The sequence below is a fragment of the Carassius auratus genome, chromosome 7 (assembly GCF_003368295.1).
Source record: "Carassius auratus strain Wakin chromosome 7, ASM336829v1, whole genome shotgun sequence".
NCBI lineage: Eukaryota > Metazoa > Chordata > Actinopteri > Cypriniformes > Cyprinidae > Carassius > Carassius auratus.
The window spans coordinates 4,917,089-4,937,006 of NC_039249.1; the positions used below are offsets into that span (position 1 = coordinate 4,917,089).

The following is a 19,918-nucleotide window of genomic DNA, read 5'->3' on the forward strand; positions in this document are numbered from 1 at the left end:
CGGCTTAATATTTTTCTGGAAACTGAAGTTTCACATTGTTTCAGAATTATTTGATTAATAGAAAGTTCAAGAGAAGAGCATTTGTTTAAAATAGAAATATTTTGTAACCTCATACATGTCTTTACTGCCACTTTTTGAACAATTCACTGTGCTCTTGATGAAAAAAACAACTACTAAACATCTTAAAGATAAAAAAAAACATCTTACAGACCCCAAACTTTGAATGGTAGTGAACGGTAGTTTATGTGTTAATGGTGTTTTAATTTTCAGAAATGCAAGTTGCATAATAAGTCACAAATCATTTATTTATTTAACTACACATTCTACGGCTTTCACGGTTATCCATTTATACATGTTGTTTACATTGCATGTTGTAACATTGCATGCTTACAAAACACAACAGTTGACCATTTTCAAATGGGTTGTTTTGTTCTTATAAAAAAGAGACATTAAATTATAAAGAAAACAAAATAAAAATGATACAGGAGAACCGAAAAAACGGTGATCTCTCACCCAAAGTAACGAGTACATTCAAGTTGCATTAACACTGCGGCTCACAACATAGTGAATAAAAAGAAAGCAACTTGTCCACTGAAAATCATCTGAATGAGAAAAATGCATTGCCATCTAAATCAGAAACACAGTGAAGTCCACTCCACTTCTACAATCTGGTTTCTTGTCTTGTTTTCATACCATTTGGAACGTAAACTTGCTCAAATTATAAATTATTCGGCTACAGAACATCTTTGAAAGGAATAAATGACTTACAGGAAACACCAAATGACTGATGACTTCCTAAAGCCTAAACCGGGATAAATAAATACGCAAAAATCCAGATGTTTAGACCCACACTCTTGTATGCCAGACAAGCCAAATGTTGCAGCATTTCATTTTGTCTCCTGGAGTATGTAAGTGTGTGTGTATTGGTGTAACACTGACATCTTGTGGTCAGGTGCTTTATTTCATGTCAGTGCTACCTCGCTTAAGCTTCTCGGGATGGTTGGAGGCCATTTGGGAGAAATCTCTGAAAATGTCATGATAGGTATCATCACCTGTGAGAGGAAAGAAATACAGAGAGGGAAAAAATATTAGCTGATCATTGTCTCGGGAATGAGCAGCACAACATGTATGCAAAACATCTTTTTTTGATGTTGCATCCTTGTTGCAAGATTCTCTGTTCAAGATCACATTTTACTCCCAAAACAAACAAGAATATGTATCAAAATCACATTCTGTATGAGAGTGAAAATTATACCCCTGTGTGTGGAAAGTGATTGGAACCTGGAGTTTAACAAGGTCTATAAAGATGTCTGAATCAGCTTGTTGAGAACACCACCACCCAGAGGAAGATATTTGGATTTATAACTGTACATAAGTGCAATGGTTATGCATGCATTAAAGCATAGGAAAGCAGTAAATTACCTGTAATACGGAGTGCAGAGGACACACACTGCAAGCAGTAGACACCTGGCCACCCGTCTCAGGACAAGCACATACACACAAAACACATGCACGCACGCAACAGCAAAAACAGATTTGTATACAGAGACAAAGATTAACAAACAAGCCCCACAGCAAAAAGCATAAGCACCACAAGAAAGCACACCTGTAAACATCCGGCATTGCAATAAGAGTATCAGATTCAGAGTAACAGAATCCTACCGGAAAGCCAAATATTACAAGTGAACTTAACAAATGATCACCATGAACTGAACTGATGTTTCGAATAAAGTTATGATGTTGGTTGAGTGGTGATGATACCCCTTACAATGCCAAATATCCATGCACATCCCATAACAGCTGAATCATTTGTATTTTGTGAAGGAATTACTAGTGCTTGCAAGGCAACATCATTAGATGAATGGTATGATTAGAGTTAGACAATTTAAGAGAGGAGGATAGAGAGATAGAATAATAGACAGAATGATAGGACAATAGATAGATAGATAGATAGATAGATAGATAGATAGATAGATAGATAGATAGATAGATAGATAGATAGATAGATAGATAGGTTTAGACACTGTGTTAATGTTAGTCATTGGGAGCTTTTTTAAACTAGGTTATGTAAAATAGTGGCATCTATATATTAAACAATTCAAGCTGCATTATATAATATAATATATTGGCAAATTGTAAAGAATAATGAAAAGTATAACAGAAATTTCAGCATGCTGATGTCTTGCAAACACTGTAATGACCGGCTGTGAAGTACATCATGTTAAACAAGGTAGTAATGCCTGATCAGGTCTGAATGAACATTAAATAAATCAAATATATCTTGTTAGTGAAGCACTTTTCTGATTTTTCAAACATCTGAAGCTTTAGACAGACAGAGAGAAACCACTATACACTCCACTTGAGGTGTTTCTAATACACCAGCTGTACAAACAAGATCAGATTTGTGTTAATGCAAAATGTCCCAATACACATGCAAAACCATACTCGGTACAAATGGTACTGATACCACCTAATAAAACGTACTACATAACAATTTATCAAAACATTACCACAGCTACTAAAAGCACTGAACAGAATGCACAGTGTTATCTATTAACATTCAGTGTTTCTATCAATTTTAAAGTGCTTTATCAAAGTGCTCAAATCCACATACTGTGCTTTCTTTTTTTTTTTATTATCTGTTAAGCTCGGTTTTCCGTTTTAAATGTACAGTCAGTTAATTCTGGCCACCTAGAGCCCGGCCACTGAGATGGTTCTTGATATTTTGAAAGCTTTTCTTAGTGTGTCCAATCACAGTCCCAGCCCCGCCCCCACCACCAGAGCCCCGCCCCTCAGAATGACCTGATGGAGTGCCATCCATCTCCCGCATCTCTTTGTTCATCTTGGCTATCCGGAGTCTAGGAGGAAAAGCACAGTGGATGATATGTTAATTGAGTTATTAGCAGGAAGCGCCTCATCAAATGTACTGTAAGCTGATTAGTGTGCTTGTCAGCTGATGTGCTCTAGGACAACTTACAGCGTGACGATGTCAGCGTTGGCGTTATCTATGGCAATGCCGATTGGGTCCTTGTCATCAATGTCTTTTGAGTTGTAGTCCGCTCCTCTCTTAAGAAACAGACACACCAACCTACAACCACACAGAGCAACGTTTGAGTGACATGTATAACAGCAGCACTGAGTATTGATACTGATTTGATTCAGTTCGTGATTCATATAGGTTTGATTCGATTCTGATTCATTCGGACATACAGTATAATGTCAAATTTGCAAGATAATTTGCAATTGTCCAAGGGAATATTCAAAATCAGTACATTACAAAAATATAGATTTTTAAAATTACTAACAGGGCCCAGACTATGCAGTCAGTTTTCTATTATTTTCATTTTGTACTTAAATAGATAATAATCAACACTCAAAAAACGCTCTTTGGATACTATCTGAAGTAAAATTTTAATTGTATTTCTTATGTAAATCTGTCATTATAATAATGTGTAAATTATTATTAAATTACAAACTCCAATTTAAGAGTATAAAACAGTTGTTTGTGTGGTTGCACCATATGCATTTTTTTTTAAATTCACAAAAAAAACCTTTAAAAGAATCAGTGAATGAATCAGTCGTATATTATAGTGCTTTAAACAAAAATAAAGGCATGCATTTAAATGATTTTCTTCCATGTATATTTCTTTATATATATATATATACAGATGGTATACATATGTCTTATTTTGCAATGAGGTTTTATATTCAAATGCAATATCACATATTCAACAGCAGGGTGCACCACTACTGAAAAGTGTTGCAGGAAACACTGACAGAGAGATCAATCTTAGGATTTTAAGAATCAGTATTGCAATTGTTCAAATGAAGAATAAACATAATTATGAAAACTATTTTTTTTTACCCAAACCTAGTATCTAAGCCTGTGTTACCCTGTATGTCCCAGTATGGTAGCATGGTGTAGTGGTCCCCTCCCGTTTGAGTCCACCTGGTTAACATTAGCACCGTTCTGTAGGAGAAACTCACAGGCTGCCAAGGAATTCTGCAGAGAGAAATACACAGTAATTATTCACTGTAACATTTATGCAATACACACTCTCAGTCTAAGATCATGAACAATGGACATACACACACACACTTACAGCCATAGCGGCTTGTATTAGTGGAGTTTTGCTGTCTTCAGTCACATTGACCCAGTTGACATCAGCGCCATGCGCCAGAGCGTCTGCCATGAGAGGGAAATGCTGCATTGACGCAGATCGGTACAGCAAAGCCCCGGGATGAAGACCACTCAGATCCTCCTCTTCATCATTCTCTGTACACAGAAAGTATGAGAAAGAGAGAGTGAGGAGTTTGTGCGGTCAAATGGACGAATGGACATCATATCTGTGTGTTTGTGTGTGTGTGTGTGTGTGTAACCTTTATGAGAGCTGGAATTGTTCTTCATGATTTCACTTGGGTTCAGGCCTATAGGGAAAACATCAAGCAACAGCCCAGAGATTAGATCAGTAGAAATGTTCATTGTTTCATTTTACCAGTGTCTTCATGCTTGTTCGTGTATCACAACTACAGTTACCACAGTTTTGCATTCGTTCCTGTTTTTTATTGCAATTTTCAGATTTACTGTATATGTGACCCTGGACCACAAAAGCAGTCTTAAGTCGCTGGGGTAAATTTATAGCAATAATCATAAGGATATTAAGTAAAGATCATGTTTAATGAAGAGATTTTGTACATTTCCTACTGTAAATATATTAAAACTTAATTTTTGTTTAGAAATACTTACGATAAGAATTAATTTGTACAACTTCAAAGGTGATTTTCTCAGTATTTACATTTTTCTGCACCCTGAGATTCCAGATTTTCAAATAGTTGTACCTCGGACAAATATTGTCGGATCCTAACAAACCATATTCAGCTTAGAAAAATTGACACTTAAGACTGGTTTCTTGGTCCAGGGTCACATATTTCAGTTTGGTTATTGTTTATTTTGATAGTGACAGTTTACGTTTCATTTTATTTCCATATTTCTATTTAGTTTTCATATATCTATTTAAGTGAGATCAGTTAAGGAATCAGTTGGGGAAGCAATAAAACGTAATCAATAAATGTACGTTTTTTCCCCCAGACATTTGTGACAAATACTGAGTTTACACTCACATGTTTTCTATATTTATACTGACTACAGAAATTCCAAACAACCTTTTAAAATTGTATTAATTTCCATTAACTTTTTTTAAACACTGTACTAATTTCCATCATGGCTTTTTATAGATTTTATTCATTTCCATGACTTGCAGATTTTCCAAAGTTTAATCTTACTCTAATGCTGTATTTCATTTACACTGAATTATTATCTTCAGGATTTCAGTTGCATCATTTAAAAAGAGAACCACAAGAGGATACAGTTTAATGTTCAGGAAACCGACCTTGACTCAGAATACTTGTGCAATCTTGACTGCAAGCTACATTAAAGTTTGTTCATAACAGAATGCAAGGTTCTCTCTGGTGTCTGTGGTATAGTTAGTGTCCATCTTTGTTATCAGTATCGGTAACTCTACTGGCATCTCATTGCCATCTGCATGTAGGCTGTCATCCCCCACACAGACACACAGGTCAAGGTTATTCCATTTGATGAGTTTTTGAAGACTAATAAAACAGCTATTTATGTTAAGTTTGTTTTTCAACTACTATTTTTAATGTAGTTGCACTTTATTTATTTTTTTAACTTTACATTGTAGGAATAATTAATAATAAATGACTCACACTCAGGCCATCCATGATGTAAGATTGGAATAAATTTGGAGAGCTTTAGCACTTGCTCACCAGTGGATCCTCTGTAGTGAATGGGTGCCGTCAGAATGAGAGTCCAAACAGCTGATAAAAACATAACAGCAATCCACACCACTCCAGTCCACCAGTTAACTTCTTATAAAGCAAAAATCTTTGTGCTCTTATTCTGACGGCACCCATTCACAACAGAGGATCCATTGGTAAGCAAGTGATATAATGCTAAATTTCTCCATATCTGCTCTGGTGAAGAAACAAACTCTTCAATATCTTGAATGCTCTGATGTTGATCACATTTTCAGCAAATAATTTTTTTTGGTTAATCTATTCTTATTCGTTTTTGTCTTACATTACAATAATATAATACATCTTTCTGTGCTGAATTGTAGAAGATAAATACAGTTTCTTTGGGTGCATGACTGTGCATGTGTCTGTGTCAGTTCTACTGTAGCATGTGTTTTGGCATGTGTCTGTGTACCCGTGAGTCGTGGCAGGGTGGCTCGGGTGGGTTTGGGTTTGATGGCAGGGCGTGTGTTGGGTTTGTCCTGTGTGTTTGATCTGTTCCGTCGGGCACTGGAGCGCCGCAGGACCGTTCCTCGACCAGTCTCCGGGAGCTTGTGGATGAATTTCTTCTCTACATATTTAGAACGAATCCACGACTCCTTATCTTGTCTGAGAAAACAGTTATATACAGATTATATTTACAGTGGTGGCCAAAATGATTAAAGACTACCAGCTAAAAACGGTTTTAAGTCTATCTTTTGCTGTAGTGTGTCAGTAGGAAACATCCATTAATTGTATTAATCCGGTAAAGGTTTTGTTTGCACGAGGAGTGTGACAGCAGCCAGTGCTCCACACAGAGATCTGATCTCACCATTATCAGTCTGTCTAGAAAAACATGAACAAACAGAACAAACTGAGACAGACTCAATCCGGAAGAACTGTGGCAACGTTTCCAAGACGCTTTAAGAAACCTACCTGCAAAGCTACCTGAAAAACTATGTGGCAAAAGCTGCTTTATACACAAAGAATCGAACCACCAAATGTTGATTTAATTTAGTTAATAGAAGCTTATAGAAAAGAAAATATATTTATGACATTAAGTGCCCAAAACTTTTAACAGCACTGTAGCTTTGCAGTGTTTTTGGAGACGTTGCCACAGTTCTTCTGGATTTAGTCTGTCTCAGTTTGTTCTGTTTCTTCATGTTATTCCAGACTAGTGTTGTCAAAATACCCGGTAGTTCGGTACCAAGTCGGTACTAAAATTTTTTAAATGTGATGGTACCAGGTTTCTTTAAGTACCGGTGGTACCGAGTACCCGGTCAACCCAGTTCTTGATGCATACGTGAAAAACACGGACAGAATCTCAAAATCGCGGAAAACGCGGACGGAATCTCAAAATCCAGTCATGAAAATGAAACTTACATTTTAATACGGACAGTCACGGAATTTGTCAAAGTTAGCATAAATTAATAAAATAAAATCTCCATATGGACCAGTATCTGTAAATGTTAAGCCGCAAATGTTGATTAAAATATGAGTCCTGCATTTTATCGGTATCGGTTATCGGTTTCAACTGTTATCGGTAGCGAATACTGAAATTTTGGTACTGTGAAAACACTATTACAGACAGACTGATGATGATGAGATCAGATCTCTGTTTGAGCACTGGCTGCCGTCACACTCCTTGTGCAAACAAAACTCTTCCCGGATTATGACAATCAATTGGAAAATGAATATTTGCAAATGTAAACTGATTTTCCCTACTGACACACCACAGCAAAAGATATAATAATTGACTTAAAAGCATTTTTAGCTGGTGAAAATACTATTGTTCTAATCAGTTTGGCCACCACTGTAAATATATACAGTTTTCTGTGATTACTATATAAACACAGACTGTACCTTGGACTAGAGGAGTGGGGCTTCTTGATTGTAATCTCATCAATACGTGCCTCATAGATCTTGTTAATGGCTGTGTTTCCTAACTCACACATGAGCTAGAAAGAGCAATATGGAAAAAAAGAGTGATTGTGAAAAGATTGTAACTGTTTAATATTAATTTTTTTTATCTAATACATGAATATATGAGAATGATGTCTATGCTTACTCTGATGAGCTCTGGCTCCCATGAGTCCAGCGTCAGGGATCGTACCTTCGAGAAGTGGACACCTAAACTCCTGCAAACACAAAAACCATTCAGATGCATGTTCATGTGATACATTATATAATTCTCTGTGTGTATGTGTGTTACCTGTGTATGCCAGAGCAGGTGATGCACAGTGTGATGCCCAGATTGATTGATGCCCAGTCGGGTCCTGGTTCCCCGCAGTCACAGCACTGTCCGTTCCCTGAGATGGCCTGCACCTCCTCCAGAGCCTCCCGACCAGACGCTTCCTGCTCCCCTGCACTCAGACGCACACTCCCCGCAGACACTGAGCTACAGCGGTCTCTCTGTTTAACACACACACAAACACACATCCTTTTATAACACTCACATGTATGGCATTCATTAAAAGTGTAGCTAATTCAGCTTAATTTTAAGCAAAATCTAGAGTGTGTAAGTGGACATTTATAAATTGTTTACTCTAAAAAATAATAAGTATTATTTATTACATGCATTAAAAAAATCTATTCTAAATAAAAAATGCTACAAATCTAACATTAAATACTAAAAAAAAAATCATACAAAAATCATAATATTATTGTACATTTTATATTATAGAATAATTCATATTCTTAAAATTTTTGGGGGGTTTACAAACAATTCACAGTTATCAATATGCTGTAATTTTAAAATTTAGTTTTTTTATTTAAAGTTAAAAGGTAAAACTAAAAAAATGAAGTGCTTTTCCCTTTTCCTCATAATAGTGAAGTTTGATTAACATTTTAGACAGTGGCAGATCTACATTTACACTGCAAGACACAAGTTATATATATATATATATATATATATATATATATATATATGATTTATTTACCCCGCCTGTTTACATTCACTTGAAACAAATCGACTGTTCTGCCAAGATGCAAGGCATTCTGACCTAGAAGCACTTTTGACCATAGCAAAAATATGATTATTCACAGAGCATACATCTAAATATTCATGCAGACAGTGCTGCAGACAGTGCTAATAATACTGTAGAAAGACTGCTATCGTTAAGTTCTTATTTATTTTAGAGTAGACATGGTGCTTCTGACATATCTAGTCTGTAGTTTTATAGTCTGTGGTATGTCTACAGTTAGGTGTTTAGTTAGTTAAATGTGAATGTGCGTGACATACAGTGCTAAGATTGTCATCTCTTCGGTCCTGGAATGCTGAGGCGATGCTGTTCTGGACAGCGCTGATCCAGCTCTGCTGCTGTCGCTCTGAATCAGCCTGTAATAAACAGCTCCTACACAAACACACACACAGATCCTGTCATTTGGAGCATGAGCGGGATATGCACAGACTTGTCTGAATGCAGAATAACATATTTACAGGACCGTTTACAGTCTAACTACAGCCGGACCCAAACACAGGAAACAGAAAAATGTTGCATGCACAAAAATACCGAACACGTTAAATTCCAGTTTCAATTCCAATTCAACACACTCTCGACTCACTTAGAGGGAGAGACGACCTCAAAGCAGAATCGTCTGTCTTGTTCACTGTAGGGCTTCACTGTGCATAAACGCAAGTCCTCCACAACAACAGTGAGCTGCTCCTGATACAGGGAGACAGAGAGCATGTTTAAATAAAACAATCTGTACGTGTGTGTGAATCACTGTGTCATTACTATTATTGGTTAATGCTATGTAATCCTTATGTTAAACGATTTGATACTTACATTATGTTTCTTTTGGTAAACCAACTGGTTCTTCTGAATGGAGAACCAGCGTCTACAGTATGAAAACACATGCAAGGTATTAATAATGCAGTCAGACATATGATTGTAATTCATCACAGACGCTGAAATCACACTCAACGAACAAATGTGCAAAACGGAAAAACTCAAAAGAGCAAACATGTCCACTACAGGAAACCATCAGGTATGTAAACAAATAAATAACCTTAAAACCATATGCCAATAATAAATGAAATAAAACTGAAAACTTTGTTCTCAGATGTGCTAATTCAGTTATAAATAACTGCATGGAGAGAGACAGACCGAGAAACCACTTGAACTTGCTCACAAAGTTGCATATAACATGATGACTCAAAAAATAAATCTATTACAGTTTAAAAACATAGCTAAAGAAATTAATGAAAAATTAGTACATTACATGCATTTTTGTATTAATTTAGTTGAATGTTTTAAATATAATTACTTTGCTTGTTATAAATCCATGTATTAATGTTAATATTTGTGTGATTAAATCACAGATTGCTGGAGTGCTGTACCTGCTCCATGTTTTAAAAGCATTGCTGGCTCTCTTGTACAGATAACCTTCCATCGCGATGCCATTGGGTGCATCTGGGCTGAAGTCCATTATGGAGTCATCATACGACACATCCTAAAGACAGACACACAAATATATCTTCCCTTAGAGATGCATTTATGATGTCTTTGTGTACAGATACAATGGTGTGTGTGTGTCTGAGAGAGAGAGAGAGAGAGAGAGAGAGAGAGAGAGCCTTGCTACCTTTTTCTTGACAGCTGCATGGCTCTGCTCCATATCCCTTTTTTCTCTTGCAGAATTCAGGACTAGTTGAGCATACTGGAGAAAAAGAGGAGAAATGTGTGTCTAAATCAAAGTCATATGGGCAATGTTCACAACACAGTGGCCCAATTTGTGAATGTGTGTGTGGATGATGTGCAACATGCAAAAGTCAGAGTGACTGACATTTTAAAGGCTGACCTGGGTCACTTCGTTATATGTAGAAATAAATCAGATTCTACTCAGATTTATTCCTTTATGGCAAGGCAGGTTAAAATAAGGTTATTTGATGTTACATCAATCTGATTTTCATCTTTAGTATGACCTATAAATAAAATTATTCATGAATAATGTGCAAATGAATTTATATAAATACAAATGTACATTCACATTTGTGGCCACTGGCGTGTATTTGTAGCAATATTAAAAAAAAAAAACATTGTATGGGTCAAAATTATAGATTTTCTTTTATGGCAAAAATCATTAGGATATTAAGTACAGATCATGTTCCATGAAGATATTTAGTACATTTTCTACCATACTGTACATGTATCAAAACGTACATTTTTATTAGTAATATGCATTGCTACTGTATGAATTCATTTGGACAACTTTAAAGGTGATTTTCTCAGTATTTTGATTTATTTGCACCCTCAGATTCCAGAAATTCAAGTAGTTGTATCTCAGCCAAATATTGTCCGATTCTAATAAAACATACATCAATGGAAAACTTATTTATTAAGCTTTGTGTAAGCTTAATGATGTATAAATCTCAATTTTGCAAAATCGGCACTTCAGACTGGTTTTGTGGTCCATGGTCACATTTATATTTACACATGCATTCAGTGAAACATTGCCTGTTTAGACAACTATCTTATACCGATTTAAACATCATGTGGCAACCTCACAAACATCAGGTTTGAGCTGAAAGTCCTGAAAAGATGGAAACTCTCTCAGACTGAGGTTTGGACCATTTAACTAGATCTCAGAATGGAAGTTTAATTGCATATTCTACAATTATAAACACATGTACGGAGGCTCAGTCTAAATCCCCACTGCCGTACATAGGCCTAGTTATTACGAGAGCTTTCCAGTCAAGAGTTGTGACGAGCAGTCTGCTCTAATTGTAGTCTATCTGAGATGCGGTGGGTTTTTGGACCACAGTTAGAGTGAAGAGTCAAAGTGCACGTCACTCAGCGCTGAAACGAATGAGAAAGGATGTACGACATGCTGACACTTTCTCAACTTCCTGAGCTATATCAAGAAGAGGTCATGAAGATCACCTCCACCTTCTCTTGTTATCTTCCACGCACTCTCCCCCTCTCTTTTCCTCTCTTTTTTGAACACTACATTTCCTCTTGTCCCTGGTTCTCTAATGCTAAATCTGCAAAAACCCAGCCACATCTGGATTTAACGCCATCCCTGTATCCCAACAATGTTTCCGTCTTCTCATTTTCAGTCTGTATATCGCTCTATGAATAGGCTCTAGAGATCTCTCTTGACATTTGTCTTGCTAAGCTTTTCACCATTTCCTGTGCTTACAGGAAGCTACGAGCAGGTTTTGTGGTTTTCGCAGGCCAGTAGAAGGTGAGTAAGCTTCCTGTCTAAAACTTCTTCATTTCAACACTGAGCTCCTCATTAACATCAAGTCATTACTTTGTCAAAACATCATTGCATAAATAATCGATCTTCAGCAGCTTTTTAACATCAAATGAGCAGTTCTTGAAGATATTAGCAGATCTTAGAATTAGCATTTTACTTTTCAGTCCACAAACTGGTGTTTGTTTATACTCTTTACAAGTTTTGAGCTGTTTTTCAGGCAGTTCTGCAAGCACAGAAGTGTTTGCTAACACACACAACACCAGTGTGTGATACATACTGTTTCCTGTTGTTGCTCACTCTGGCAGAAAACTTCCTGTCATGATGAGCCAACATGTGATCTCTGAATGTACCATCACATTCCTGTCAGTAGATCTTCTGTCCCCTTTTTCAGTTCAAACTTTACACTTCCGATTGTCTTTTTTTTTTTTTTTACTTTACAACATGATCAATTCGATACGATTTCCCCTTCAAGTAACACTTGCATTTGTCCTAATTGGTACGTCAGTTCACACTTTTCCTTTCCTTCCTCTTTCTTCAGTCATGTGTGCAAGCAGCTTTACACACCCTTGACGTTAACACTTTATAATAACTGCATGCTGTTAATCATTAGTTAAGCATTAGGAAACAGTTAATTCATCATTTATAAACCATTAATAGACATTTATAAGCAGTTTATAAATACAGATATAAATACTTTATACCTGATTTAAAAGCATATCTATAATGTATTTAATAATTGTTTTTTCACACTTTATTAATGATCAATTTATAATTTCTAAATTAAGTATAGCATTATTTACACACCAGTTATTAAGGAGTTGTCCGTGGTTCATAAGATCACTTAGAAATTGTAAGTAAATGATTAATAAACTATTTAAATGTGCATTCATACATCTTTTTATTCAGACATATAGTAATAGTTACTTATAGTGTTAATAAATGGTTTATTAACATGTATTTCTACTGTAATTCGCGGGGTTAATTCAGGTAGTTATAAAACATATGTAGTTGTTAGTTAACTATTTTTGTGAGCTCATCTAAAGTGAGGACTATTTATGCCTTGTAAAGCTTTTACAAATGAGATTTAAAGGCTTTTAATATTTCTATGTTCTGTATCACTTGTGTTGTTTCTTTCCGCTTTTTGTTTAGAAGATAACTGAGCCTTTAAATATCCTTTATAAATGCTTTACAAGGCATAACTAGTCCTCACTTTAGATGAGCTCACATAAATAGTTAACTGACCACTACTAAATGCTTTATAACTACCTGAATTTACTACATTTCTTGTGATCTTATGAATCACTGGCAACTCCTAAATAACTGGTTTGTAAATAATGATATACTTCATTGAGAAATAATAAACTGATCATGAATAAAGTATGAAAATACAATTATTAAACACATTATAGATATGCTTTTAAATAAAGAATAAAGCATTTATATCTGTATTTATAAACTGCTTATTACTGTCTATTAATGCTTTATAAATTATGAATTATCGGTTTACTAATGCTTAATTAATGATTAATAGTGTGCAGTTATTATAAAGTGTTACCCTTTTGACATACATATTAGCTGACAGATTAGATACATTTCTTACCTCCTCACTCAGTTGCTTGTTGTAGCTTTTCAGTTCTGTGAGTGACGTGTAGCCTTGCTGGAAGAACACAGCCTGGGCGTCCATGAGAGACAGCATCTGACACACATTCACACAAGTGACTTTAAGTTACCATTCAATGCTAATCATTATCATAAGATTCATATTACATTATGACACATACCGCCATTAGAATTTCAGTCTTCTTCTTAGACTCAGTGACATTAATCTAAAGTTAGAAGGAAAGAGAATGCCAATAATACATAAGCGTTCATAGCTCAAAATCCAAAGCGTTATTACAATACACAGTACAAGAACAGATGCATCAGGTTTATCCTGGTACACAAAAAAAAAAAAACACAATAAAATATGATTTCCTTTGCATTTAATAATAAATCAAATCTGCAAACAACTGGTATGTGATGTGTACCAGAACATCTGCAGTGTTGTTTTAGAGTCTAAAACCCTAATATATTTGATGCATTTTTTGTAAAACTGTGTTCAGACGAATGCCACTTAGTTTGATTCTGTAGTGCAGTATATTCTTAGGCCAGTGTATATATTTGTACCTGTAGCACATAGTCCAGCGCCCCTGTTCTGAAGGCTCTGCGTGCGTTCAGGAGGTTATTGCTGGCTTCTTCCACCTCATGCTGTTTTCCGCGTGGTGCCTGTGCGTTCCTGCTCAGCGCTGCCTCCAGGGTCTCACTGCTGCGCTCAAACTCCTTCCGTACATCCTTAAAACGCTTCACATCCCTTCAGGAGAGATACAGTAGGGATAACATTAATACAGTAGTTGCAATAAAACCATTCTCTTAGAAAAATGCATTAGATTTAGAAATTATTATTTACTCCCAAGTTCATGCATATGTTTATAGACAGCTTCGTATTATTGGTACGAGATACAGAAAAGAACATGTTTCTTTAGTGAGGAGGCAGAGGAAGAAAACGCCTTACTCTTTCACAAAATTCTGTAGCTTCAACTTCACAGACTTTTGTGTGGTTTCAATCACCTCCTGCAGGGAGAGACATCATTCATGAGCAGGATCTCCAGAGAGATGCTTGGCACACTGGTCACCAGCAGCAACAGTAAAAGTAAAAAGAAAGAACTTGACTCACCTCTTGAGCAGTGACAATGTCTGACAGCTTTTTAGAAAACTTTTCCAAACACTCCTGAAAGAAAGAAGCGCAGCCTCTTTTAGGATTCTATTACCTTCAATCATTTTCAATGCATATAACTACGCAGGAACGTCATTTTGCAGTTAGATTTTTAGTACAGCTTTTGATCGAGTATTTTTTGTTTTTACCTAAGCTACATTTATTTGATCAAAAATACAGGGAAAACAGCAATATTGTGAAATATTATTACAATTTAAAATAACTGTTTTCTATTATAATATCATTTAAAATGTAATTAATTCCTGTGATGCAAAGCTGAATTTTCAGCATCATTATTCCAGTCTATAGTGTCACATGATCTTTCTGATATGATGATTTCTTATAATAAATAATGTTGAAAACAGAATAATTATAAATGTCTTTACTGTCAATCTAATGCATCCTTGCTGAAAATATTTTTTTTAAAGTAATCTTTTTTTAAGACTTGAACAGTCAGAACGTTTCTCTGGATTTACTAGGTATAAGTTTGAGTAAAAGGTATGATAACATTTCCTCCACATTTCAAGTAAAAAATATATAATCAAGGGGAATTATTTTTCCTTTTTCAGAAAATGAAAAAAATTCACACACACACAAAAAAATGTTTTCATTTGTTGTGATTGAAAATGAGGGTTATTCCACAAAATGCTGATTTCTTCAGGCCTCTGAAGGCGAAACATTGTTATTGTGTAGTCTAAACATGAATATATCATGGCATCTTTTTGGTTATTTTTGTTAAAAAAGCTTTACAATAAGGTGTCATTTATTAACATTAGGTAATGTATTAACTAACACGAACAAACAATGAACAATACATTTATTACAGTATTATTCCTCTTTGTTAATGTTAGTTAATAACAATACATTAATTCATCATTAGATCATGTTAGCTCACAGTGCATTAACTAATGTTAACAAACACAACCTTGAATGCATTAGTAAATGCAGAAATTTAAAATCTAACGTCTTAGTTCATGTTAACTAATTAACTATTTACTAAAGTGTTACCTGTTATTTTGACCAGCTGTCATTTAATGCTCTAAATTACAACATTTTATTTAAAATTGGGAAGAAATCTCATAACAAGTAGTTGCAGAAAAAAAAAAAAAAATATATATATATATATATATATAAGTTTTACTCAAACACGTAGCTATAAATCCGGATGAATCCAAAGAAACTGAATTTTCTTTATGTTTTCTTTTTTCATAATGTCTAGACACACACGTGCTCTGTTAGCACTTACATACGTATTTTTAAATCTCTGTCTCAAATGCTTAACGCTTTCAACCTCTGTCAAACCATCGAACATCTTCACACTCTATATTTTACACTACACTGGTCATTTTTGTTGTTTCCCATTTTAATCTGGAATCTACTGTACAGTCATATGTGTTATCACACAGTTCTATCAGTTGTATCACTTCCTTCTTATTTTGATGCTGTTATGGGTGATCACATGTTCATTTACAGGTATCAGCTAACCCACGTGGGTTTTGTGTACAGTAAGTAATGTTCATTTGAGATCAGTTGCAGGACTGTTGATACACTCACCCCCATGGTTCGGTCCTCGGCACAGTGGTGTCCCAGCTCTTTGAGGCCATTAACAAAGCTCTTACTGTTCTGGCAATAGGCACGGCCTGCATCCAGCATAGTGTTGCACTGTTTCACCAACTACACAAACGTCAGATAATGTCATGTTATTCATAACACACGCATAACCCTCATGTAAACTTCAGAAACAAATGATGTGGGCAATTGTTAAACAAATTATCAACTGTCCAGTCGAATAAATTCAAGGGAAATGATCTTGAATTGTGGTTAGAAGCTTTTCAATTGGCGATTCCTCTTTGTAGTTCCTCTGAATTACACTATATCTCTTCATAAGACCACAGAGCGGGAGACGCACGCCAGAAGATAGGAACAATGACTTTGTTTCGATTTAGGGAATTGAGCATTGAAGGTTAAACACATAAACCCTGCAGCAATGATATTTGGGTGTCTGTTGTGTATTTATGGTGCGAGTCTAAATATGAGACTGCGTTCTGTTATGGTTTTAAACAGTAGCAGAGACTTTTGTACGTAAAATGTGAGTAGGTGTGGTGCTTGAACATGTAAAACTCACTGCAGACAAATAAAAAGTGGCTCAGATCTCGAGATTTGATGTCAGTATAAGTCTATAGGATGTTTTTTTTAACCTGTTTTATGTTTACATCATTCACAAGGTGCAAGGACTCTTCGAAAAGTAGCACTACTTTCACTTTTCTCCTCAACAAGCCACATGTTTTGAGCTATCGATAATGTCCATATAGAAGGAGTTAAGTGTTGTTGGTTTGGCATTTCCTCACCTTCTCGAGTCTCGTCTCCAGCTCACTGACGTTGACCTCCACCTTCTCGATTTCTGCCCTGTTGAAACATAGCATGTACTTTTTCACACACAGAACTGAAAAAAAGATTGATATCCCATTTAACTTAACCTGTTAAAAACACTACAAAACTATGTCAATATCTGTGTCCAAATGTGGAGTTGTGTCAGTGAATCTTCACTTATGTGTAGCATTATAAACTTTCTCAAAGATCACAGCGCTTTGTGTTTCCCGCTTTTTCCATACATACAGTATAGACAGAAATATTATGCTGAATATATTATTAAATTCAAAACTTTATGTAAGTATTAACACAAATAGGAACTGGGAAAAATACACGAAAAAAAAAAAATGCTCATATAAATTGCCTTAAAAAAAAAAAAAAGTACTATACAATGTTATTTAAGTAAAGCCTGGAAAACACTATGATTTTTTGCTCCAATTTACAGTCAACGCTAGTCGCTAGTTTTAGCTTCAGACTATGATTATATCCAGTCGGAGAATATTAAGCATGTTTGAAATGTCAAGATGTCTTTTAAACACACACTGTTTTCAATAATCATGTATCTCCTATCAAAGAGGATTGCGTGATTTTGTTGTGTTTGGTCGACACGATATGAATTTGTGTGTGATCTTCAGTCGATTAGTCTATGATGCCCTGTTTCTGTAACTACTAACAAAGTTGGCAAGTGTAAAACGCCTAGTGTTTTAGAATCTGTAATAATATTCCAGCCATAATGTGAGCTCACATGGATGTGCATGCATTATAAACGCACTTTTTTGTGCATAAATGTGTGTGTGTATTGAAGAAAAAGTTGTAGCTTCCGAAGCAATCCACCCCTAAAACACACTTCCTGTCTCCTGTTTATCATTTCAGTATCTGTCGTCTCACTTCCTGCTCCTCCACCACTACCCAGCCGTCACTTAGCAACCAGAGACAGCCTCAGTCTGAAGTAAACTAGGCCTCAAATTTGTTCAAGCCTTCTTACACCTTCATGCGAACTCTTTCTTTTCAGTTGCTTTCTGTGTATGAAGATCAAAAGCGTCCATGCACGGCTGTACATTCTGTGTAGATGAGTTCCACATGTTCTGTACGTTTAGATCTGCATATCACAGATGTAAAGGGATATTGTGTGTGTTTATACAAGTATATTTCTGAGTGGGGATGACCTAATTGTTGAACTCACTACACCCTCTGTTCCCTCGGCAGCCACTAAAACATGGCACTCAAACTTTCCATTATACTGCCCACTAAATCTACAGCCAAGCCAGAGAAAGAAAGAAAGAAAGATAGAAAGAAACTTTTAAAGTCGAATAGTGGTTTTAAAACTCTCAAAACTTTTATTCTTATTACAATATCATTTAAATAAATTATTTTCTATACATTGAAATTGCTATAATAGCATTATGTATTCACGTAAATGGTTCAAAAAAGGCAATCAGAGTGAAAAATAATAAAATCCCCCTCCTACTCTCCACAGAGCCACTTAATCATCATCCCATTCATTCCTTCTGTATGGGTCTAAGCAAATTCTTTCCAGTGCTGTGCGCTACACTAACCGTTGCGGCTACACTCAGGGCTGATCTGAGATCAGCTTTAATCAAGCACGCGCAGGCCAAAACCCTTACGCTGAACACATTGACCTGATCCTGGAACTGCTTGGAAAGAAACATGCTACGTCATCCCTTCTGCACATGACAGTGAAATGTATCATTTTAATGTGGTGCATGTGACCTGTCTTTTGTAAAAAAATAAAATAATAATATATATAATAATTAATATAGCCTATATATAATATATATAAATAATTAATAATATATATATAATTATTTTGCGATTATTTTGTATTTGTTTAAATATTTAGAATATCTGATATATATAGGCTATATATATATATAAAAAAGTAGCTTACCTGAATCGCGGGGAATCTTTTAGGCATTCTTCAAAATCCAGTTTGACGGTCATTTTGGTAACTAATTACAAAGAACACAGTCGATGCAAACAATTAATTTTTAATTCCCCGCAGCTCTTTATGTGGTGTGCTCTAAGAGAGTTCCTTTACGCTGTGAACGTCCAACGCTTTGAGAGCACTGGTGCTGACAACATCAGGATTAGTTTAGAAAAGATGAATTAAACCAGTCGTTTCCATTGGATGGTTTCGATGTAAGTATCAGCCGGGTTTTGCCTTGTGAAAGCAAAAAGCATCTTCTCACAAATAAACCCAAGTTTTTTGTTTTCCCGGTCACGTTAATTCACTTGAACGACGAGTCGCGGAAATAAAATTAAAATAATTCGTGAATAATATAAATATTAGAAGAACGAGCAAAGTTACTGGTAAAAGAAAATTAGGCTAAGTAAACCGTACCGATAATTATGGCCTCATCTCTTACTAAATTTTCTAGAGCACGCTTTCATTACGTTCCATTGTGCGCATTTCATCCATTTATTAGTCCATAGATTCGTGGTTTATACATCGATGTGTGCTTCAGCTCATCAGACGGCATGTCCGTGTACGTTTCCCTTGAGAGACTAAACTTGTTCGCACCTCGCAGGAGAACTTTTTTCTCTCTCTTGAATTTGCCAAAGTTGGTCCACCCCCCTTCGCGCGAGCGCACTTTATTTCCGGGTTTCGGATTTTGGTGCACCGACAAATTAAAGCTGTTTTCAGGAGACATACACACACACTTATTTAGTAGCGTTTACTTCTAATGTTATTACTGAGTATTTATGTTTTGGAAGATCAAAGGTCTTTTACTTCAAAATATCCTGTTTTAAAACTTTAGTCTTATATTTCCTAGTCTTGTG

The 19,918-nt window shown here is 35.6% G+C and overlaps 1 protein-coding gene across 1 annotated transcript; it reads right to left on the reverse strand.

The window, feature by feature from the left end:
* Positions 1–284: 284 nt before the first annotated feature.
* On the reverse strand, positions 285–19,717 carry LOC113105612 (arf-GAP with coiled-coil, ANK repeat and PH domain-containing protein 1-like). Its single transcript, XM_026266778.1, has 23 exons — positions 19,026–19,717; positions 17,095–17,152; positions 16,301–16,420; positions 14,708–14,761; positions 14,546–14,604; positions 14,161–14,344; positions 13,776–13,820; positions 13,595–13,690; positions 10,378–10,452; positions 10,136–10,248; positions 9,582–9,633; positions 9,358–9,458; positions 9,035–9,146; positions 8,006–8,205; positions 7,862–7,931; positions 7,657–7,751; positions 6,230–6,423; positions 4,381–4,428; positions 4,104–4,276; positions 3,894–4,003; positions 2,978–3,088; positions 2,803–2,858; positions 285–1,052 (listed from the first exon to the last, which is right to left on the reverse strand). Exons 1-23 carry the CDS (start codon positions 19,076–19,078, stop codon positions 958–960), a joined length of 2,274 nt encoding a protein of 757 aa, XP_026122563.1. The 5' UTR covers positions 19,079–19,717; the 3' UTR covers positions 285–957.
* Between the last annotated feature and the right edge of the window lie 201 nt (positions 19,718–19,918).